The sequence below is a fragment of the Taeniopygia guttata genome, chromosome 34 (genome assembly GCF_048771995.1).
Source record: "Taeniopygia guttata chromosome 34, bTaeGut7.mat, whole genome shotgun sequence".
NCBI lineage: Eukaryota > Metazoa > Chordata > Aves > Passeriformes > Estrildidae > Taeniopygia > Taeniopygia guttata.
In genome coordinates, this window is record NC_133059.1 from 3,930,373 (window position 1) to 3,953,518 (window position 23,146).

A 23,146-nucleotide genomic window follows, 5' to 3' on the forward strand; every position below is an offset into this window, starting at 1 on the left:
GGGGGGGTCTCGTTCTGACCCGCCCCCACCCCAAATCCCCTTCCCAAATTCTCCAAATTCCCCAAACCCACGCCCCAAAATTCCCCCCACCCCAAATCCCCCCACCCATAATCCCCCCTTCCCCCTCCCCAAATTCCCCCCAAATTCCCAAAATCTCCCCCCAAACCCTCCGTTCCCCTTCCTAAATTCCCCAAATCCCCCAAATCCCTCCCCCCAAATCCCCCCTTCCCCCTCCCCAAATCCCCCTCCCCAAATTCCCCAAAATCCCCCCCCAGACACTGACACGGGGAGGGGGGGTTCCGAGGTTTATTTTTGGGGGGGGGTCGGGGGGGTGGGGGGCACAGCTCGGGGCAGGAATAACTTAAAAATGGGGGAGGGGTCCTGGGGGGGAGGGGAGGGGTCCGGGGGGGCGGGGCCTATTTACAGACTGTACACGGGAGGGGAGGGGGCTGCAGTTTGGGGGTGGGGGTCCCCAAAATCTTGGCACCGGACCCCCAAAGTGCCCCCCCCATCCCCCACCCCCCTATGGGGCCAGGGGGGTCCCAGCGCCGCTGGTCCCCAAATTTTGGGGGGTGTCGGGGGGATCCCGGGGCTGCTGAATCCTTGGGGGGCTCCTGGGGGGTCCCCCGGGCAGGTTTTGGGGGTCCCGGGGGGGTCCCAATGCAGTTTTGGGGGTCCCGGGTCTCATTCTGGGGGTTCCGTTCTGCTCCCGGGGGGGGTCCTGATCCCATTTCGGGGGTCCCAGTTCGGTTCTGGGGGTCCCGGGGGGGTCCCGATCCGGTTCTGGGGGTCCCAGTCCGGTTCTGGGGGTCCCGGTCTCATCCTGGGGGTCCGGGGGGGGGTCCTGCTCCAGTTCTGGGGGTTCTGATCCCGTTCCAGGGGTCCCATTCTGCTCCCGGGGGGGCCCGGGGGTCTCGATCCAGTTCTGGGGGGTTCCTGGTCTCGTTCTGGGGGTCTCAGGGGGGTCCTGATCCGGTTCTGGGGGTCCCAGTCCGGTTCTGGGGGTCCCGATCCAGTTCCGGGGGTCCCGGGGGGGGGTCCCGGTCCCATTTTGGGGGTCCCAGTCCGGTTCTGGGGGTCCCGATGCAGTTCTGGGGGTCCCGATCCGGTTCTGGGGGTCCTGATCTGGTCCCGGGGGGGGGTCTCGGTCTCATCCTGGTGGTCCCGATCCAGTTCTGGGGGTCCCAGTCCAGTTCTGGGGGTCCCAGTCCGGTTCTGGGGGTCCCGATCCGGTCCCGGGAGGGTCCGGATCCAATTCTGGGGGGTCCCAATCCTGTTCTGGGAATCCTGGGGGGGGTCCCAGTCCCATTTTGGGGGTCCCAGTCCGGTTCTGGGGGTCCCGATCCAGTTCCGGGGGTCCCCGGGGGGGATCCTGGTCGCGTTTTGGGGGTCCCAGTCCGGTTCTGGGGGTCCCGATGCAGTTCTGGGGGTCCCAATCCGGTTCCGGGGGTCCCGATCCGGTTCTGGGGGTCCCCGGGGCCGTTGCCCCGTCCCCCCCGAGGGCGGGGGAGGGGCGGCTGCCGGGGGTGGGGGAGGGGCCGTCACAGCCCCCCCCCCTCGGAGCAGCCGGGGGGCGGCTTCCGCTTGATCCCCAGGTAGATGGCGACTGTGGGGGAGGGGACAGGTGAGTTCGGGGGTCCCGGGGGGTGGGGGGGGGTCCCGGGGGTCCCCCGGGGGGGGAGGTGGGAGGGGGGAGGGGGGAGGGGCAGCACCCACCTTGTGAGCGCAGGTCCCCCGATTCCCGCAGGTTCGTCTGCGACCCTGACCCCCAAAAAAACCCTCAGGTGGCCCCAAAAATCCCATCCCAACCCCGAAAATCCCATCCCAAAAAATCCCTCAGATGGCCCCAAAAATCCCATCCCAACCCCAAAATTCCCATCCCAAAAAATCCCTCAGATGGCCCCAAAAAATCCCATCCCAACCCCAAAAATCCCATCCCAAAAAATCCCTCAGATAGCCCCAAATTTCCATCCCAAACATCCCTCAGATGGCCCCAAAAAATCCCATCCCAACCCCAAAAATCCCATCCCAAAAAATCCCTCAGATGGCCCCAAAAATCCCATCCCAAAAAATCCCTCAGATGGCCCAAAATTTCCATCCCAAAAATCCCTCAGATGTCCCGAAAATAAAACCCTAAAACATCCCAATTCAAAAAACCCCCAAGCCCAAAAAAATCGCATCCCAAAAATCCCCAAACCCTAAAAAATCCCATCCCAAAAATCCCCCGGATGTCCCAAAAAATTCCATCCCAAAAACCCAAAAAATCCCCAAAAATTTCCCCCCAAAAAATCCCCCAGCCCCAAAATCCCCCCGACAAGCACTGGGAACACTGGGACAGGTGACAGAGGTGTGTCCAGGTGCCCCCAGGTGCGCCCAGGTGCCCCCAGGTGTCCCCAGGTGTGCCCAGGTGCCCCCCAGGTGTGCCCAGGTGCCCCCCAGGTGTCCCCCAGGTGTGCCCCAGGCATATCCCAGGTGTGTCCAGGTGTCCCCCAGGTGTGCCCAGGTGTGCCCAGGTGTGCCCAGGTGCCACTCACGGATCTTGGTGGCACCGGGGCCGGGCGTGGCCGAGACGCAGCGATTGGAGCTCTGCCGCCGGGAGGGGTCCAGGGACACCCTGGCAGGTGGGACAGGTGGGACAGGTGGGACAGGTGAGACAGGTGGGACAGGTGACCCCCCAGGCGTGTCAGATCACCCCCAGGTGCATTACCTGCCCCCCCAGGTGTGTGTGCCCCCCCAGGTGTGTGTGCCCCCCCCAGGTGTGTGTGCCCCCCCCAGGTGTGTGACCCCCCAGGTGTGTGTGCCCCCCCAGGTGTGTGTGCCCCCAAGGTGCCCCCACAGGTGTGTTACCTGCCCAGGTGTGTGTGCCATCCCAGGTGTGTGTGCCCCCCAGGTGCGTTACCTGCCCAGGTGCGTTACCTGCCCAGGTGTGTGTGCCCCCCCAGGTATGTATGACCCCCCCAGATGTGTGCCCCCCAGGTGCCCCCCAGGTGCGTTCCCCGCCCAGGTGCGTTACCTGCGGGTCAGCTTGGAGGTGATCTTGCTGAGCAGCGTGGCCGTGGGGCGGGGCCGGGGGGGGGCGGCGGCGGCGGGGGCGGGGCCGGAGGGGGGGGGCGAGGCGGGGGGAGGGGCGGCCCCTCCCCCACCCCCCCGGCGGCCCCCCCCGGCCCCGCCCCCCCCGTGGAAGGTGCTGCGGGCGGAGCAGCCCCGGGCCAGGTGCGCCAGGTGAGCCCCGCCCAGCGAGTGGCTGGAGGGGGAGGGCGGCGGGCGGGACGGCAGGCTGGGGGAGGGGACAGGTGAGGGACAGGTGAGACCCGCGGGTGACATCACACACCCACGGGTGACATCACACACCCACAGGTGACATCACACCCACAGGTGACCCCACAGGTGACCCCACAGGTGACCCCCCCAACCCACAGGTGACCCCACCCACCCCCCCCATAGCGGTACAGGCAGAGGTGGCTTTGGGGGTAATTTTGGGTGATTTTCGGGTGGATTTCAGGTGTGCCAGCTGTGCCCGCTCACCTGTCCTTGCCGTTGGGCAGCAGCAGGTGCCGCTCACCCCCCGAGCACACGTAGGTGTTCCTGCGGCCCATCACACTGGGGGGCACATGGGGCTGCGGGGGGGGGATAAACGGCGCGTCCAGGTGTGCCCAGGTACCCGCACGTGTGGCCAGGTACCCCCCAGGTGTGCCCAGGTACCCCCCAGGTGTGCCCAGGTGTGCCCAGGTGTGCCCAGGTACCCCCAAGGTGTGCCCAGGTACCCCCAAGGTGTGCCCAGGTACCCCCCAGGTGTGCCCAGGTGCCACTCAGGGTGTTCCCACCCCCTCAAGTGCCCTCCCAGGTGTGACCAGCTGCCTGTCCAGGTGTGCCCAGGTGCCCCAGGTGTGTGCCCAGGTACCCCCAGGTGTGCCCAAGTACCCCCCAGGTGTGCCAGTTGTGCCCAGCTGCCCACCCAGGTGCCCCCAGGTGTGCCAGGTGTGTGCCCAGGTGTGCCCAGGTGTGTGCCCAGGTGTGTGCCCAGGTGCCCCAGGTGTGTGCCCAGGTGTGTGCCCAGGTGCCCCAGGTGTGCCCCCAGGTGTGCCCACGTGTGCCCAGGTGCCCCCAGGTGTGCCCAGCTGTGTGCCCAGGTGTGCCAGATGTGCCCCCAGGTGTGCCCAGGTGTACCCACCGCTCCCTCCAGGTGCCGCTCGGGGATCTCGGCCTTGTTGGGGTTGTGGGCGTGGCTGACCAGGGGGGAGGGGGGCGGGGCGGCCCCGCCCGCTCGCCCCGCCCCCCCGGGCCCGGGCCCCGCCCCCCCGGGGCCGCCGCCGCTGCCGCGCCGGGACGAGGCCACGCCCACTCCCGCCGAGGCCACGCCCCCTTCCCGCAGCTCGGCCGGGGGGGCGGGGCCGGGGGGGCTGCGGCGGGGCGGGGCCGCCGAGGGGGCGGGGCCACCTGCGGGGTCACGGAGAGGTCACGAGGGGTCACGGGGGAGGGGACACCAGTGCCCCCCCAGTGCTCCCCAGTATCCCCCAGTGCCCCCCAGTGCCCCCCAGTGTCCCCCCAGTATCCCCCCAGTGCCCCCCAGTGCCCCCCCAGTATCCCCCCAGTGCCTCCCAGTGTCCCCCCAGTATCCCCCGGTATCCCCCAGTGTTTCCCCAGTGCCCCCCAGTATCCCCCCAGTGTCCCTCCAGTGTCCCCCCAGTGCCCCCCAGTGCCCCCCCAGTATCCCCCAGTGTCCCCCCAGTGCCCCCCAGTGCCCCCCCAGTATCCCCCAGTGCCCCCCCAGTATCCCCCAGTGTCCCCCCAGTGCCCCCCAGTATCCCCCAGTGCCCCCCAATGTCGCCAGTGCCCCCCAATGTCCCCAATGTCTCCAATGCCACCCCAATGTCCCCAATGTCCCCGATGTCCCCAATGTCCCCAGTGCCACCCCGCTGTCACTCACAGAAGTCGCTGTGCCGCCGCTGCCGGTGGTGGCCGGCCCCGCGCTGTCCCCGGCCGTGTGTCCCCGACGTCCCCGACTTGGTGGTGGCACCGTTGGGAGCCTCGGCCGGGCCCCGGGGCCGTGACAGCGACAGGGACGGGCCCGTGCCACCCTCGGGCTGCCATTGTCACCAGGGTCACAGGGTCACCAGGGTCACAGTGTCACCAGGGTCACCAGGGTCAGTGTCACCCACCCCAGGGACAGGGACAGGCCAGTGCCACCTTTGGGCTGCCATTGTCACCGGGGTCACAGTGTCACCAGGGTCACCAGGGTCACAGGGTCACCAGGGCCACAGTGTCACCAGGGTCACCAGGGTCACCAATGTCCTCAAATGTCCCCCCCAATGTCCCCAATCCCAATGTTCCCAGTGTCCCCAATCCCCCAGTCCCCCCGATGTCCCCGATGTCCCCAATGTCCCCGATGTCCCCCATGTCCCCAATGTCCCCGATGTCCCCAATGTCCCCAGTGTCCCCAATCCCCCCGATGTCCCCAGTGTCACCCACCTCTCCCCGCCGGCCCAGCAGCAGGTAGGTGGCCGTCACCTCGTTGTACTTGTGGGTGCTCAGCGCCTCCTTGATCTCCTCCCTGGTGTAGCCCATGCCCACCATCACCTCTGCCAGGGGACAGCGCGGTGTCACCGGTGTCACCGGTGTCCCCAGGTGTCCCCAGGTGTCCCCAGGTGTCCCCGGGTGTCCCTCACCGATGCGTTTGGTGTCCCCAAAGTCCTCCTGGGGCTCCGTGTAGGGCGTCAGCTCGTCGCCCTCGTAGCCGATGTTGATCCATTTGTCCTTCATGATTTGCTGGGGGGTGACACGGGGACGTTGGGGGACATTGGGGGGACATGGGGGGACATTGGGGACATCAGGGACATCAGGGGGACACGGGGATATGGGTGGCAGAGGGGTGACAGCGTGGCAAAAGGGGGACATGGGACACCCCCAGAGCCCTTCAGGACCTCCCAGAACCCCTGAGACCCCTTAAAACTGACCCAAAACTGACCCAAAACCACTCAAAACCACCCCAAAACCCCTCCCAGAATGCCTGAGACACCTTAAAAATGACCCAAAACCCCCCAAAACCCCTCAGAACTGCCCCAAAACTCCTCAAACCTCCACTAGGGCCCCCAAAACCTCTCAAAACCACCCCAAACCCCTCTCAGAACCCCTGAGACCCCCCAGCACCACCCCAAACCCCCCCAAAGCCACCCCAAAGCCCTGTCAGGACCCCACAACCCCTGTCAGGACCCCACAACCCCTGTCAGGACCCCCTAAACCCCTGTCAGGACCCCCCAAAGCTGCCCCAAAACCCCCCAAAACCTCCCCAAACCGCCCCCAAACCCCCTCAGAGCCCTGTCAGGACCCCCCAAAACCGCCCCAAACCCCCTCAAAGCCGCTCCAAACCCCCTCTGACCCTCCCCAAACCCCCTCTGACCCTCTCCAAACCACCCCCAAACCCCCTCTGACCCTCCCCAAACCACCCCCAAGCCCCCCCAGGACCCCCAGGCCCCCCAGACCTCGAGGGTGCAGCGCTTGGCGGGGTTGAGCACCAGGAAGCGGCGCAGGATGTTCTCGCAGTCCGTGGACATGTAGAAGGGCACGCGGTACTTGCCCCGCAGGACGCGCTCCCGCAGCTCCTGGGGGGGTCACGGGGTCACCCGGGGTCACCGGGGTCACCGGGGGTCAGCGGGGGTCAGCTGGGGTCAGTGGGGGTCAGCTGGGGTCAGCTGGGGTCAGGGGATTAGGGGCAGGGGGCACACGGGGGACACACAGAGGAGGGGACGCGGGAGTGGCCCTGGGGCTCCTGGAGGGGACAAAGGGGACAGGAGGTGACCACAGGTACCAGGAGATGACCACAGGTGACCACAGGTACCAGCAGATGACCACAGGTGACCAGTGGCACCGGTCACCTCCAGGCCACGCCCACCAGAGTGACCACTGACCGGCTGACCCCTGTGGGGAGCTCAGGGGTCACAGGGGGTGGCCAAGGAGGGTCAGGGCCGAGTGACCGGGCAGTGACCGCAGGTGACCGGGAGGTGACCACAGGTGACCGGGAGGTGTCCGAGTGGTACCAGGAGGTGACCACAGGTACCAGGAGGTGACCACAGGTGACCGGGCAGTACCGGGAGGTGACCGGGTGGTACCAGGAGATGACCACAGGTACTGGGAGGTGACTGGGTGGTACCGGGAGGTGACCGGGCGGCACCCAGAGGTGACCACAGCTGTCCGAGCGGTCACCTTGAGGTTGTGGCCGTCGAAGGGCAGCGAGCCGCTGACCAGCGTGTAGAGGATGACCCCCAGGCTCCAGATGTCCACCTCGGGCCCGTCGTACTTCTTGCCCTGGAAGAGCTCGGGGGCGGCGTACGGGGGCGAGCCGCAGAACGTGTCCAGCTTGGAGCCCCGCGAGAACTCGTTGCTGAAGCCAAAATCCGCGATCTTGATGTTGGCGTCGGCGTCCAGCAGCAGGTTCTCGGCCTGGGGACACGGGGACAGGGACATTGTCACTGGGATGGGGACAGGGACACTGAGATGGGATCCCAATGTTGGTGTTGGTGTCCAGCAGCAGGTTCTCGGCCTGGGGACACGGGGACAGGGACGCTGTCACTGGGGTGGGGACACGGGGACAGGGACACTGTCACTGGGGTGGGGACACGGGGACAAGGAGGGGGACACTGGGATGGGGACACTGGGATGGGGACACGGGGACAGGGACGCTGTCACTGGGATGGGGACATGGGGACAAGGACAGGGACACTGGGATGGGGACACTGGGATGGGGACACGGGGACACTGGGATGGGGACACTGGGACAAGAATGGGGATATGGGGACAAGGATGGGGACACTGGGATGGGGACACTGGGATGGGGACACTGGGATGGGGATAGGGACACCAGGACGGGGACATCAGGACGGACACAGAGACACCAGGACGGACACGGGGACAGCAGGACAGACATGGGGACACCAGGATGGACACGGGGACACCAGGACAGACACGGGGACAGCAGGACGGACACGGGGACACCAGGATGGACACGGGGACAGCAGGACGGACATGGGGACACCAGGATGGACACGGGGACACCAGGACAGACACGGGGACAGCAGGACAGACATAGGGACACCAGGACGGACACGGGGACAGCAGGACAGACATAGGGACATCAGGACGGACATGGGGACACCAAGACGGACACAGGGACATCAGGACGGACGGACACGGGGACACCAGAAGGGACACAGGGACACCAAGAAGGACACGGGGACCTCCCCACCACCCCCGTGGTGCCACCCCCGTGTCCCCACCCCGCCGTGTCCCCGTGTCCCACCTTGAGGTCCCTGTGCACGATGTTCTTCTGGTGGCAGTAGTGCACGGCCGAGACGATCTGGGGACAGCGGTGGCATTGGCACCGAGGGTCCCCAACACCCCCAGGTGTCCCCAAACCCCCCTGGATGTCCCCAAAATGTCCCCAAGCCCCCCCAGGTGTCTCCAAATTGTCCCCAAACCCCTCCAAGATGTCCCCAAACCACTCCCAGGTGTCCCCAAATTGTCCCCGAGCCCCCCCCAGGTGTCTCCCCAAAATGCTCCCCCAGGTGTCCCCAAACCCCCCCAGATGCCCCCAAATTGTCCCCAAGTGTCCCCAAACCCCCTCCAAAATGTCCCCAAATTGTCCCCAGGTGTCCCCAAACCCCCTCAAAATGTCCCCAAATTGTCCCCAGGTGTCCCCAACCCCCCCCCAAAATGTCCCCAAATTGTCCCCAGGTGTCCCCAAACCCCCTCAAAATGTCCCCAAATTGTCCCCAGGTGTCCCCAAACCCCCCCAAAATGTCCCCAAATTGTCCCCAGGTGTCCCCAAGCCCCCCCAGGTGTCCCCACCTGTCTGAACTTGGCCCTCGCCTCCTTCTCCTTCATCCTCCCGTGGGACACCAGGTAATCGAACACCTCACCTGGGGGGGCACAGCTGGCTCCAAATCCCCAAAATTCCACCCAAAATATCCCAAAACACCCCACAAAATCCACCCAAAAAATCCCCCCAAAAAATTCCCAAAAATCCACCCAAAAAATCCCCAAAATCCTACCAAAAATCCCCAAACTTCCACCCAAAAAATTCCCCAAAATCCCACAAAATACCCCCAAAAATCCAACCAAAAATCCCCAAAATTCCACCCAAAAGAATCTCCAAAATCCACACCTGGCTCGGGCACAGCCCAGGTGTGCCCAGGTGTACTTTGGGTGCCCCCAGGTGTATTTTGGGTGCCCCCAGGTGTATTTTGGGTGTGCCCAGGTGTATTTTGGGTGCCCCCAGATGTGCCCCAGGTGTACTTTGGGTGCCCCCAGGTATATTTTGGGTGTGCCCAGGTGTGCCCAGGTATACTTTGGGTGCCCCCAGGTGTACTTTGGGTGCCCCCAGGTGTACTTTGGGTGCCCCCAGGTGTATTTTGGGTGTGCCCAGGTGTATTTTGGGTGCCCCCAGGTGTGCCCAGGTGTGCCCAGGTGTATTTTGGGTGCCCCCAGATGTGCCCAGGTGTATTTTGGGTGCCCCCAGATGTGCCCAGGTGTATTTTGGGTGCCCCAGGTGTATTTTGGGTGTCCCCAGGTGTATTTTGGGTGCCCCCAGATGTGCCCAGGTGTATTTTGGGTGCCCCAGGTGTATTTTGGGTGTCCCCAGGTGTATTTTGGGTGCCCCCAGATGTGCCCAGGTGTATTTTGGGTGCCCCAGGTGTATTTTGGGTGCCCCCAGGAGCCCCCAGGTGTGCCCAGGTGTGCCCCAGGTGTGCCCAGGTGTGCCCACCTGCGCTGGCGTACTCCATGACCAGGTACAGCGTCTTCTCCGTCTCGATCACCTCAAACAGCTTCACTGGGGGGGGGGGGGTCAGCGCCGACCCCTCCCCAAATTCCAGACCCCTCCCCAAATTTGGGACCCCTCCCCACCCCCAGGACCCCTCCCCAATTCCAGGGACCCATCCCCAAATTCGGGACCCCTCCCCAAAATGGGGACCCCTCCCTACCCCCGAGACCCCTCCCCATTTCCAAGACCCTCTCCCCATTTTGGAGACCCCTCCCCATTTCTGGGACCCCTCCCCATTTTGGAGACCCCTCCCCATTTTGGAGACCCCTCCCCACCCCCGAGACCACTCCCCATTTTGGAGACCCCTCCCCATTTCTGGGACCCCTCCCCATTTCTGGGACCCCTCCCCACCCCCGAGACCCCTCCCCATTTCCAAGACCCTCTCCCCATTTCCAAGACCCTCTCCCCATTTTGGGGACCCCTCCCCATTTCTGGGACCCCTCCCCATTTCTGGGACCCCTCCCCACCCCCGAGACCCCTCCCCAATTCGGGCCCCCCCTCACCGATGTTGGGGTGGTTCAGCCCCTTCATGATCCGAACTTCCCGAAACAGCTGAGGGGGGGAAGGGGTCAGTGGGGGGGGGTGGAGACCCCTCCCCAATTTGGGGACCCCTCCCCCATGTGGGGACCCCTTCCCAAAGCGGGGGGAGCCCCCCGGGACCCCTCCCCACCTTCTGCAGGCTGGTGGGGTTCAGCTGCGTCTTGTCGATGATTTTGATGGCGACCTGAAAATTGGGGAGGGGGCGCTCAGGGGACCCCCCCCAAATTTACCTGGGACCCCCAAACTCACCTGGGACCCCTCCCAGCTCCTTCTGGGACCCCAATTTCCCCCCAAACCCCCTCCCCAAATCCCTGAGCCCCCTCCCATCACCCTAAGCCACCCTGTAACCCCCTCCCCAAATCCCAAATCACCCCAAATCCCCCTCCCACCGCCCCGAACCCCCCCCAAATCACCCCCAAACCAGCCCCAAACCCCCTCCCACCGCCCCAAAGCCCCCCCAAACCCCCTCCCACTGCCCCAAATCACCCCAAATCCCCCTCCCATCACCCCCAAACCCCCTCCCCAAATCCCAAACCACCCCCAAACCCCCTCCCACCACCCCAAACCACCCGAAAAGCCCCCCCAAACCCCCTCCCATCACCCCCAAACCCCTTCCCACCACCCCAAACCACCCCCAAATCCCCCTCCCATCACCCTGAATCACCCCAAATCACCCCCAAACCACCCCCAAAGCCCCCCCAAACCCCCTCCCCAAATCCCAAGCCACCCCGTAACCCCCTCCCACCTCCCCAAATCACCCCAAACCCCCTCCCACCGCCCCGAACCCCCCCGAATCACCCCCAAACCACCCCCAAGCCCCCTCCCATCGCCCTGAATCACCCCAAATCACCCCTGAACCACCCCCAAGCCTCCTCCCACCCCCCCAAATCACCCCAAACCCCCTCCCATCACCCCCAAACCCCTTCCCACCACCCCAAATCACCCCCAAATCACCCCAAATCACCCCGAAGCCCCCCCAAACCCCCTCCCCAAATCCCAAAGCCCCCTCCCCGGCCCCCCGCGCACCTCTCGGCCGGTCAGCACGTGCCGGGCCAGTTTGACCTTGGCGAAGTTGCCTTTGCCGATGGTTTTCAGCAGCCGGTAATTCCCCACGTGCGGCGGCTCCTCCGCCCCCAGCGAGTTCCGGCCCCGGGCGGGGCCCAGCGACCCCCGGCCCGGGCCCGCCCCCGCCGGGGGGCCCTTCTCGGGCCGGGCCGCGCCCCCCGGGGCCGCCAGCTGGGGGGAGACCCCAGACTCAATTGGGGGGCACCCCTGAGAACTCTGTCCCAGTTATAGCAGTGAGACCCCAGACTCAATTGGGGGAGCAGCCCTGAGACCCCCCTGACTATCACAGGGAGACCCCAGACTCAATTGGGGGAGCAGCCCTGAGACCCCCCTGACTATCACAGGGAGACCCCAGACTCAACTGGGGGGGCACCCCAGTAACACACCCCAATTATAGCAGTGAGACCCCACACTCAATTGGGGGGGCACCCCTGAGACCCCCATCCCAGTTATAGCAGTGAGACCCCAGACTCAGTTATAGCAGTGAGACCCCAGACTCAGTTATAGCAGTGAGACCCCAGACTCAATTGGGGGGGCACCCCTGAGACCCCCACCTCAGTTATAGCACTGAGACCCCCGCCCGAGTTACAGCACTGAGACCCCAGACTCAATTATAGCACTGAGACCCCCGCCCCAGTTATAGCACCCCAGACCCCCGCCCCAGTTATCCCACTGAGACCCCCACCCAAATTGTGGGGTCAGCCCTGAGACCCTCCTGATTATCCCAGGGAGACCCCCGCCCCAAATAACACCGAGAGACCCCCATCAAAATTGTGGGGTCAGCCTTGAAAACCCCCCTAAAATATCAGTGAGACCCCAGACTCAATTGTGGGGTCACCCCTGAGACCCCCACCCCACAATATTACAGGGAGACCCCCCACCCTAATTATAAAGGGGAGACCCCCACTCAAACTATGGGGTCACCCCTGAATGCCCCCCTAAAATAACACAGGGAGACCCCCGCCCCAATTACGGCAGGGGTGAGACCCCCCCAGAAACTGCCTGGGACCCCTCCCCAAAAACCCCAAACCCCCCAAAACCCTCAAGATCCCTCCCCAAAAACCCCAAACCCCCCCAAAACGACGAGACTCCTCCTCAAGCCCCCCAAAATCCCCCGAGACCCCTCCCCAAAAACACCAACCCCTCCCGGTTCCTCCCGGTGTCCCCCAAACCCCTCCCGGTTCTCCCCAAACCCCTCCCGGTACCAGCCCAGGCCCTCCCGGTAACCCCGGTCCCTCTCGGATCCCTTCCCGGTTACCCCCAAACCCCTCCCGGTCCCTCCCGGTTCCCCCCGGTCCCTCCCGGTTTCCCCCCCCCGGTACCGCCGCCCCCCCCCTCACCGTGTCGGCGTTGCGCTCGTTGCCCGCCGCCAGGGCGGAGCGCGAGGACATGGTCCCGGCCCGGGGGGGGCGGCGGGAGCGGCCGGCGGCGCCGCCCGGGTCCCGTTCCCGGGGCCGCTCCCGTTACCGGCGGGGCCGGGCCGGGGCGGCCATGGCGGCCATGGCGCCGGAACCGGAAGTTGGTGGGCGGGGCTTCGCCTGTAGAGGGAGCATGAGCAGTGAGGCTGGGAGTGTTAGCCACGCCCACGGGGAGAGGAGGACCAATCAGAACGCGCCGCTCCGGCATGGAGACAGATGGCCACGCCCCCAGCCTGAGGGGCGTGGCGGAGAGCGGGCGGAGCGTTGTGATTGGCTGAGCGCTGGCCAATGGGAAGGGAGAGCGCGTTTAACCCCTGCGGGGCCGGGAGGGGTCACCTGGGGTCATCTGGGGGTCATCTGGGGGTCATCTGGGGTCACCTGGGGTCACACCCGGGGTCACACCCGGGGTCATCCGTGTCACACCTGTGGGGTCACCTGTGTCACCCGTGTCCCCTCCGTGTCACACCTGGGTGACCTGGGGTCACCAGTGGGGTCACCGGTGGGGTCACCTGGGGTCACACCGGGGGTCACACCCGGGGGTCACACCTGGGGTCACACCTGGGGTCACCCGTGCGGTCACCAGTGCCAGCCGTGTCCCCTCCGTGTCACACCTGTGTCACCTGTGTCACCTGTGTCACCCGGGTCACCCCCGCTGTCCCCCCGGTCCCCCCCCGGTGTCCCCCCGCTGTCCCCGGTGTCCCCAAGGTCCCCCCGGTCCCATCCCGGTGTCCCCTCGGTGTCCCAAGGTCCCCCCGGTCCCATCCCGGTGTCCCCTCGGTGTCCCAAGGTCCCCCCGGTCCCATCCCGGTGTCCCCTCGGTGTCCCAAGGTCCCCCCGGTCCCATCCCGGTGTCTGCTCAGTGTCCCCCCGGTCCCATCTCACTGTCCCCGGTCCCCCCGGTCCCCCCCCGGTGTCCCCCCGCTGTCCCCGCTGTCCCCCCGGTCCCCCCCCGGTGTCCCCCCGCTGTCGCCGCCGCCCCCCCGCTCCCCCGGTCCCGCCTCCCGGTGCCGGTTCCCGAGCGGAACCGGGGCTGACCCTGCCCGGCCGGGGAGGCCCCGCCGGGGCGGCGCTTCCTCAGGAAACCCCCGGGCAGGGCAGCGCCGCCCCGGTGGCACCGTCACAGGCACCGGTGTCACCGCCAGAGCCGCCGGTGTCACCGCCAGAGCCGCCGGTGTCACCGCCAGAGCCGCCGGTGTGAGCGGAGCTCCGCCCGTGCCACCGCCAGAGCCGCCGGTCTCCCCGCCGCCACCGCCGCCAGCACCGCCAGAGCCACCGGAGCTACCGGAGCCACCGGAGCCACCAGAGCCACCGGAGCTACCGGAGCCACCAGAGCCACCGGAGCTACCGGAGCCACCAGAGCCACCGGAGCCACCGGAGCTACCGGAGCCACCAGAGCCACCGGAGCTACCGGAGTTACCGGAGCTACCGGAGCTACCGGAGCCACCGGAGCCACCGGAGCCACCGGAGCTACCGGAGCCACCAGAGCCACCGGAGCTACCGGAGCTATCGGAGTTACCGGAGCCACCGGAGCCACCAGAGCCACCGGAGCCACCGGAGCCACCAGAGCCACCAGAGCCACCGGAGCTACCGGAGCCACCGGAGCCCGCCTGCCGCGTCCCCGCCGCGTCCCCGCTGCTCCAGAGCCACCCCGGTGTCCCCGTTCCCTCCGGTGTCCCCGCTCTCCCCGCTCTCCCCGGTGCCCCCGGTGTCTCCGTTGCTCCGGCTGCCATCCCGGTGTCCCCGTTGTTCCCGTCGTCCCCGTTCCCTCCGGTGCCCCCGTTGTCCCCGGTGTCCCCGCTCTCCCCGCTCCCCCCGGTGTCCCCGTTCCCTCCGGTGTCCCCGCTCTCCCCGCTCTCCCCGGTGCCCCCGGTGCCCCCGGTGTCCCCGGTGTCCCCGCTCCCCCGGTGTCCCCGGTGCCCCCGGTGTCCCCGCTCCCCCCGGTGCCCCCGGTGCCCCCCGGCCATGCCGCTGCTCCGGAGACCCCCGGGCGGGCCGGGCCCGGCGGCGGCGGCGGACGGACCGGGCGGGGGCCGTGAGGACGGGGACCGGGACCCGTTCTCCGCCAACCCCGAGGGGCGCCGCCGCCGCCGCGCCACCCTGGCCGGGCTGGTGGGGCTGGGGCAGCTCGGGGGGCACCGGGAGCAGCTCGGGGGGCACCGGGAGCAGCTCGGGGGGCACCGGGGGCAGCTCGGGGCTCCGTTCGGCCTCGGCCGCCGCTGCCGTGAGCCCGGCGGGCCCCGCGGGCGGCGGCGCTCGGAGGATTCGGGGGTCCCGCGGCGGGCGGCGGAGGAGGCGGGCGGCGGCAAGCGCGGCTCGCTGCTCCGGTTGGCCCGGGGACCGTGGGGACCGCGCGGCGGCACCGAGAGGGCGGCGGCGGCCGAGGCACCCCCGGGGCACGGCGGAGACGGGAACGGAGCGCGGCCCGGGAGCGGCGGGAGGGACGAGGACGGCGGCGGCGGCGGGGACGGCGGCGGCGGGGACAGGGGACCGCTGTCCGGTGAGTGGGGACACCGGGGAGACAATGGGGGTTTGGGGACACCGGGGGGACAGGGGGGGTTGGGGACACCGGGGGGACACCGGGGGGTTTGGGGACACCGGGGGGACACGGGGGGTTTGGGGACACCGGGGGGACACGGGGGGTTTGGGGACACCGGGGGGACACGGGGGGTTTGGGGACAGGAGGTGGGAACAGGGAACTTGGGGACAGGGGACACGGGGATGGGGACATGAGGACAGGGGACACAGAGATGGGGACAGGGGACACGGGGATGGGGACAGGGAACTTGGGGATGGGGACATGAGGACAAGGGACACAGGGATGGTGACACGGGGATGGGGACAGGGAACTGGGGAACACGGGGATGGGGACAGGCCACACGGGTATGGGGACATGGAGATGGGGACAGGGGACACGGGAATGGTGACACGGGGATGGGGACACGGGGATGGGGACAGGGAACTTGGGGATGGGGACATGAGGACAAGGGACACAGGGATGGGGACACAGAGATGGGGACAGGGGACACGGGGTTGGGGACACAAGGACAGGGGACACGGGGATGGTGACACGGGGATGGGGATAGAGAACTTGGGGACACAGGGACGGTGACACGGGGACAGGGGACAAAGGGATGGTGACATGGGGATGAGGACACGGGGATGGTGACACGAGGACAGGGGACACAGGGATGGTGACACGGGGATGGTGACACAGGCATGGTGACACGGGGCTGGGGACACAGGGACGCTGACACGGGGCTGGGGCCAGTCCCCACGCGTGACCCGCCCGCGCCCCCGCAGTGCTGGAGATCCTGGAGCTGATCCAGCGGCGGGAGCTGCTGGCGGCGGACGCGCAGATCATCGCGCTGGAGGCCGAGTGCGCTCTGACCCCATCGCGCCCCCCGTCCCCTCCGCCCGTCCCCGCCGCCCCCTCCTCACCGGCGACCCCTCCGCCCTCCCCGGTCCCCCCGTCCCCGGGCCCGGGCGGCGGGCGGCGGGCGCGGGACGTGGCGCTGCTGTACCGGGCGCTGCTGGCGGAGCTCTGGGCCGTGCTGGGCGAGGCGGTGGCGGCGGGACGAGCGGCGGCTCCGCTCCGGGCCGTGGTGGCCGTGCTGCAGCAGGAGGAGGCGGCGGACGCGCGGAGCCCTCCCGGGACCGTCCCGGGGCGGCCGCGGGGGCTGCGGCGGCGCTGGCAGGAGGCGGTGGCCCGGGCGGCGACCGAGCGGCTGGCGCAGGTGGCACCGGCCGGGGGGCTCGGGGCCCGGCTGGCCGCGCTGGCCGCCAGGGTGGTGGGCGACCTGGGGGTCGTCCGGAGCCACGTAGCGCCCGTGTACCCCCCCGAGTACGGAGCGTTGGGGGTCTACGCCCGCGGATACCACCGGGCGCTGGCGCAGCAGCTGCGGGCGCTGGCGCAGAGACCCCTGGCAGTGCCCGACCTGTACCTGCTGCTCGACTGGCACAGCAACGCCTACCCCCGGTGAGAGGGCTGGGACCCCCGAAACCTGCCCCAAATTAGTGCCCGCCCCCGGTGAGAGGGGCTGGGACCCCCGAAACCTGCCCCAAATTAGTGCCCGCACCCGAAATCTCCCCCAAATTAGCGCCTGCACCCGAAATCTGCCCCACGGCAAAGCCCGCTCCCAAAACCTGCCCCAAAGCAGCGCCCGCCCCCAAAATCTGCCCCAAATCAATGCCCGCCCCCGAAATCTGCCCCACAGTAACACCCACCCCAGGTGAGACACCCGGGGACCCCCAAAATCTGCCCCACCCACCCCGGCACAGAGGGTGTCATCCCTGGGTCACACCTGGGACACCCAGGTGACCCCTCCTGGCACCTGTGGGACCCCCGCCCCATAACCCTGTGACACCCTCGGGACCCCCCAACACCTGCCCCACCCACCCCAGGTGGTGTCAGCCCCCTGACATCCATCCCCGGGTATCCCAGGGTGTCCCAGGGTGTCCCTGGGGTGTCCCAGGGTGTCCCAGGGTGACCCCAGGGGCGTCCCAGGGTGTCCCCAGGGTGTCCCGGGGTGTCCCCGGGGTGTCCCAGGGGTGTCCCCAGGGTGTCCCCAAACCCCCACCGAGGCCATCCCCCCCCTGCAGGGAGGTTTTGGGGCACCCCGAGGTGGGGGCTCTGCTGCGGGCGCAGGAGTTGGGGCCCCTCCTGCCCCCCGAGACCCAGCGGGACCTGGAGAGCTCCTGCATCGCCGCCGTCAAGGTGGGGACACGGGTGACACCGGGGCACGGGGGTGGCAGGGGACACCGCACCCCGCCCCGCTGTCCCCCGTGTCCCCTGGTGTCCCCAGCGTGTCCCCCCGCTGTCCCAGGCCAAGGTGGAGGTGGCGCTGGCGCAGGAGCTGCAGCTCAGCGAGGACACGTGGCCCGAGGATGTCACCAGCCAGGACATGGAGGACGGGCTGGCCACGCGTGTCACCGGGGTACGGCCGTGCCACCCGTGTCCCTGTCCCCCTTGGGGACCTCGCTGTGACCCCACAGAGGGGACAGTGGTGGCTCAGGGGACACCGTGGCCGTGTCCCCATTGCTCGGGGGACACTGTGGCCGTGTCCCCACGGCTTGGGGGACACCATGGCCGTGTCTCCATGGCTTAGGGGACACCGTGGTCGTGTCCCCACACCCACGGTGGCCTTGTCCCCACAGCTGCTGCGAGCCCACGTGGACCGAGCCCCCCAGGTGACCCCCGAGTTCGGGCGGGAGATGGCCCACAGCCTGCTGGGCGTGCTGGTGGCCTTCCTGCACAGGTGGGGACACCCTGGGGACACCCTGGGACACCCTGGGGACACCCATGGGGGACGTGGGTGGCGTGGGCACACCGGGATGTGACGCAGCACGCGGCGGGGGTGACACAGGGACACGGTGACACCCTGACACGGTGACACTCGTGTCCCCCGGTGCCACCGCCGCGGTGACCGGGTGTCCCCAGCTTCCAGCGGAAGGTGGAGCGGTTCCTGGACGCCCCCGGTGAGCTCCCCCCGCCCGATGGCACCGCCGGCCGCGCCATGGCCTTGGCCAACTGCTGTCCCCCCTTCAGGTGAGGCCACCAGAGTGTCCCCGAGTGTCCCCGCGGTGTCCCCGCGGTGTCCCCACCCCACTGTCCCCCCCCCAGGGCCTTCACCGAGCGGCTGGCGCAGTTCGGGCACCCCGAGAGCGAGGAGCCGCGGCGGCGGGCGCACGCCGCGCTGGACCGCGTCACCCGCGCCTGCGGCCACCTCCTGACCCGCCGCCTGCTCGAGGAGCTCAAGGTGCCACCAGGGCGGGCGGGGGCACCCGTGGGTGCGGGGAGGGGGTTTGGGGGTGCTGGGTTGGGGGGCAGCTGTGGGGCATGAGGTGGGTGACAATTGTGGGGCGTGGGGGGGTGACAATTTTGGAACATGGTGGGTGACACCTGTGGGGCTTGGTGGCCATCACTGGGTGCCGTGTTGGGTGACACCTTTGGGACACGGTGGCCGTCACCGTGTTTCGGTGGCCGAGGCTGGTGCCACCCGCGGGTGGCGGTGGCGGTGACGTCCCCTCCTGCCGCCCCCAGCCCCACTTTGCGAAGCTGATGAAGCGCAAGTGGCTGACGAGCTCGGACGCCTTCGACGCCATCGTGATGCTCATCACCGGCTTCGCGCAGACCCTGCGGCCGCTGCACCCCGAGCCCCACCAGGTCTGCGGGGTGGGGACACCCGGGGGACACCCGGGGGACACCCGGGGGACATCGGGATGGGTGACACCCGGGGGACACAGTGACATTGGTGGGTGTCACATTGGGTGACACCTGTGGGACATCAATGGGGACTTGGGTGACACCTGTGGGACACCGTGACATCGGTGGGGACTCGGGTTGGGTGACACCTGAGGGACATCAGGATGGGCGACACCTGAGGGACATCGGGATGGGTGACACCTGAGGGACACAGTGACATTGTTGGGTGTCACATTGGGTGACACCTGTGGGCCACCATGATATTGTTGGGCGCCCCGTTGGGTGACACCCATGGGTGTGATGGCCATGGGACATCGTTGGGTGCTACCCTGGTGACACCACAGGCACGGTGGCCACACCGGTGACACCACAGGCACGGTGGTGACACTGATGCCACCCCGGTGACCCCGGTGGGCGCGGTGACCACCCCAATGCCGCCCCAGTGACCCGGTGGCGCGGTGGCCGCGCTGTCCCCGCAGGCGCTGGTCAGCGAGCTGCACCGCCGCGTGCTGCAGGAGTACGTGCGGCCGCTGCTGCAGGGGCGCCCGGGCTGCGCCTCGGCCAAGGCGCGCGCCCGCGTGGCCGCCCGCATGGGCGACGAGGCCCGGCAGCTCCGCGAGCTCTTCACGCGCCTGGTGAGACCCCCCAGGACCCCCCGGGGCTGGGGGACACCCATGGGTGGGGTGGCACCCGTGGGACGTCGCTGGGGGTCGGGTTGGGTGGCACCTGTGGGGCTTCAGTGGGTTGGGTGGCACCCGTGGGGCTTCGGTGGGTTGGGTGGCACCCATGGGACATTTCTGGGTTGGGTGGCACCCGTGGGACATCAATGGATTGGGTGGCACCCATGGGACATTTCTAGGTTGGGTGGCACCCATGGGAGACTTTTGGCACCTGTGGGACAGTTTGGGGTTTGGTGACACCTGTGGGACATTTTGGGGTTGGGTGACACCCGTGGGACATCGATGGGCTGGGTGGCACCCATGGGACATCTCTGGGCCGGGTGACACCCATTGGACATTTCTGGGCCGGGTGACACCCGTGGGACACGGGTGGGTGCTGAGGCGTCCCCGGTGTCCCGCAGGACTCGGCCGCGCCCTGGCTGGACTCGGTGGTGCCGCGGCTGCGGGAGCTGCTGGTGCTGGAGGACACGGCCGCGCTGCAGATGGAGGTCGGCGCCCTGGCCCGGGACTTCCCCGACGTCCGGTGGGTGCGGGGGGACCCCCGGGGGTCCCGGCGGGGTGACACGGACCGGGGCTGGGTGACACGGGTGGGTGACACGGGTGGGTGACACGGACCGGGGGTGGGTGACACGGGTGGGTGACACGGTGGGTGACACGGACCGGGGGTGGGTGACACGGGTGGGTGACACGGGTGGCTGCAGCCCGCCCGCGGTGACCACGCGGTGACCGGACGCGGCTCCGGCCCTTCCCGGCAGCTCCCGCCCGGTTCCTCCCGCCGGGAAGCGGCCGCGGCCGAGCGCCAGGTCCCCTCCCCTGTCCCGGTGCCGCTCCCGGGGGACCGGAGGCACGCGCGGCCACCCGTGGGGGGGAGGGGACACCAGTTAAAGGGGGGGACTGGGACCAGTTCAACCAGTGAGGCGAGGGGGTCACCCCGGAGATGGGGGCGCGCCCCTCTCCCCAAACCTTGGGGGGCTCCGGGATGTTTCGGGGTGCTGTCGCTGCTGACCCCCTGTTCCCCCTTTCCCCCCTGTCCCCACTGCCCCCTCACTGTCCCCGCTGTCCCCAATGTCCCCAATGTCCCCGCAGGCGGAGACACGTGGCCGCGCTGCTGGACGCGCGTGGGCTGCGGGCTCAGGGCCCTCGGCGGGAGATTCTGGGGGTGCTGCAGGATTTGGGGGGCTCGGAAGCCGAACCGGGACCCCCTTCCCGGGCCCGGCCGTTCTTCTCGGAGCTGCCGGTGCCGCGCCCCGTGCGCTGCCTCCCGTTCCAGCTGCCCCGGCTGCGCCTGCCCCGCCGCAGCCCCGCCAGGACCCCCCCGTGACACCCCCGGCCTGGGGACACCCCAAAATCCGGGTGGCACCCCCACCCCGCTTCCCCCCAGTTCCCCCCAGTTCCTCCCAGTTCCCCCCAGTTCCCCCCAGCGTGTAAATGACGGCGTGAATTTAAGGCTGGTGGCGGTGTCCTCGTCCTTGGGGACACTGAGAGGGACTTGGGGACAGCGAGGGGGACTTGGGGACACCGGGGGGGACTTGGGGACACTGGGGGGGACTTGGGGACACCGGGGGGGACTTGGGGACACTGGGGGGGACTTGGGGACAGCGAGGGGGATGAGGGGACACTGTGGGGACAAGGGGACATGGCAGGGACAAGGGGACAGGGTGGCCACAAGCGGCCACCTCAGCCCTTGCCGGGGCCGTGGCGGGGTTGGGGACAGCGCTGGGGACACCGGGGGGGCTCCGGTGGCACCGCTCAGCAGAGGGACACGGAGGCCGCGGCCCGGGGGGGGCCCTGGGCGGGTCCCCCGGCTCAGAAATAGCCGAATCCGGGCAGGAAGAGGCGAGAAATAATAAAAATGGCTAAAAATAAGTGGCCGGGGCGGGAGCGGGGCCAGAGGTCACCGGGGTCGGCCCCGGGGAGGGACCGGCGGCGGCGGCGGAAGCGGCAGCGCTGGGCGGGGACCGGGGGGCGCCGGGGGGCGAAAAGGGGGGGAAATTGGGGATGGGGGACAATTAGGGACATTTGGGGACGGGGGATAATTAGGGACACTCGGGGATGGGGGTGGCACCGAGCGGGGACGCGGTGACAAAAAGCAGCGCGGACGTTGTCACCTCCCCCCCCCCCCGGGCATGGCCGGGGACGGTCCCGGTGGCGGCGCCGGTGAATCACCGGGAGGATGGCGGCAAAGAGGGGGAGGAAGGAAACCCCCCCAAAATGGGGAGTGGGGGGGTCGGGGAGCCCCCAAAGGTGGCACGGCCACCCCACCCCCCCAAAATGGGGAGAGGGGGGGTCGGGGGAGCCCCCAAAGGTGGCACGGCCACCCCACCCCCACCCCCCGGAGTGGCCCAGGGACACCCGAATTGGGAAAGGGCACTCAAACTGGGAGGGAGCCACAGCAAACTGGGACCAAACTGGGAGAGAATCCACAGCAAACTGGGACCAAACTGGGAGAGAACCCGCAGCAAACTGGGACCAAACTGGGAGAGAACCCACAGCAAACTGGGAGAGAATCCACAGGAAACTGGGAGAGAATCCACAGCAAACTGGGATGGAAGCCACGGGAAACTGGGAGCAAACTGGGACAGAACCCACAGCAAACTTGGACCAAACTGGGAGGGAAACTACACTGGACCCAGAAAGGATCCCCCAAACTGGGCAGGGGCCTCTCAAACTGGGAGAGAATCCACACCCAACTGGGAAAGGACCCCCCAAACTGGGAAAGGACCCCCTAGACTGGGAAAGGACCCCCCAAACTGGGAAAAGACCCCCCAAACTGGGAAAGGAGTCCTCAAACTGGGAAAGGATCCCCCAAACTGGGAAAGGACCCCCCAAACTGGGCAGCGCCCCCCAGTTCCTCTCCCCGCGCTCCCCCTGCCGGTCACCGGCGGAACTGCAGCGAGCGGGAGGGGGCGTGGCTTGCGGGGGGGCGTGGCCGCCGCCCCTCCCATTTCCCCGTTGATTGACAGGTGGGTGGGGCAACGGAGCGGTGCCCCCGTGTCCCCGTGTCCCCCCCCGTGTCCCCACGGGCTCCGTGTCCCCCCCGTGTCCCCACGGGCTCCGTGTCCCCACGGGATCCGTGTCCCCGCTGTCCCCGTGTCCCCTCTGTCCCCACGAGCTGGGTGTCACCCCCCGTGTCCCCACGGGCTCCGTGTCCCCGTGTCCCCCCCGTGTCCCCGCTGTCCTCGTGTCCCCTCTGTCCCTGTGTCCCCGCTGTCCCCGTGTCCCCGCTGTCCCCCCTCTATCCCCGCTGTCCCCTCTGTCCCCTCTGTCCCCTCTGTCCCCGCTGTCCCTGTGTCCCCTCTGTCCCCGTGTCCCTGTGTCCCCTCTATCCCCGCTGTCCCCTCTATCCCCGCTGTCCCCGCTGTCCCCCGTCCCCGCCCCGCCCCGCTGATCCCTCCCGGTGTCCCCGCACCCAAGAACGGCACCGGGA

At 68.2% G+C, this 23,146-nt stretch overlaps 2 protein-coding genes across 2 annotated transcripts; one reads left to right on the forward strand and one right to left on the reverse strand.

Moving 5' to 3' along the window:
* Nucleotides 1–290: 290 nt before the first annotated feature.
* MARK4 (microtubule affinity regulating kinase 4) lies at nucleotides 291–12,953 on the reverse strand. Its single transcript, XM_072920890.1, has 17 exons — nucleotides 12,760–12,953; nucleotides 11,381–11,590; nucleotides 10,485–10,538; nucleotides 10,318–10,366; nucleotides 9,758–9,823; nucleotides 8,842–8,912; nucleotides 8,294–8,350; nucleotides 7,201–7,437; nucleotides 6,480–6,599; nucleotides 5,667–5,766; nucleotides 5,470–5,579; nucleotides 4,928–5,084; nucleotides 4,148–4,437; nucleotides 3,014–3,102; nucleotides 2,535–2,614; nucleotides 1,717–1,761; nucleotides 291–1,606 (listed from the first exon to the last, which is right to left on the reverse strand). The coding sequence occupies exons 1-17, from the start codon at nucleotides 12,808–12,810 to the stop codon at nucleotides 1,542–1,544; spliced, it is 1,851 nt and encodes a 616-aa protein (XP_072776991.1). The 5' UTR covers nucleotides 12,811–12,953; the 3' UTR covers nucleotides 291–1,541.
* Nucleotides 12,954–14,760: 1,807 nt separating this feature from the next.
* Nucleotides 14,761–21,165, forward strand: EXOC3L2 (exocyst complex component 3 like 2). The gene is made up of 11 exons (XM_032746101.3): nucleotides 14,761–15,334; nucleotides 16,138–16,813; nucleotides 17,437–17,551; nucleotides 17,661–17,771; nucleotides 17,992–18,092; nucleotides 18,275–18,382; nucleotides 18,458–18,593; nucleotides 18,878–19,000; nucleotides 19,519–19,674; nucleotides 20,121–20,242; nucleotides 20,806–21,165. Exons 1-11 carry the CDS (start codon nucleotides 14,800–14,802, stop codon nucleotides 21,038–21,040), a joined length of 2,418 nt encoding a protein of 805 aa, XP_032601992.3. The 5' UTR covers nucleotides 14,761–14,799; the 3' UTR covers nucleotides 21,041–21,165.
* Nucleotides 21,166–23,146: the final 1,981 nt, after the last annotated feature.

Excerpts from the sequence above, each read along its gene's own strand:
- EXOC3L2 (XM_032746101.3), top strand. The coding sequence starts at position 14,800 with ATGCCGCTGCTCCGGAGACCCCCGGGCGGGCCGGGCCCGGCGGCGGCG. Across the intron at positions 16,814-17,436 it reads CACAGCAACGCCTACCCCCG|GGAGGTTTTGGGGCACCCCG; the intron begins GTGAGAGGGCTG and ends CCCCCCCTGCAG. Across the intron at positions 20,243-20,805 it reads CGGGACTTCCCCGACGTCCG|GCGGAGACACGTGGCCGCGC; the intron begins GTGGGTGCGGGG and ends ATGTCCCCGCAG.
- MARK4 (XM_072920890.1), bottom strand. The coding sequence starts at position 12,810 with ATGTCCTCGCGCTCCGCCCTGGCGGCGGGCAACGAGCGCAACGCCGAC. Across the intron at positions 5,580-5,666 it reads TGGGGACACCAAACGCATCG|AGGTGATGGTGGGCATGGGC; the intron begins GTGAGGGACACC and ends GTCCCCTGGCAG. Across the intron at positions 3,103-4,147 it reads GTACACCTGGGCACACCTGG|TCCGGCCCCGCCCCCGCCGC; the intron begins GGGCACATCTGG and ends TCGCCCCCCCCC.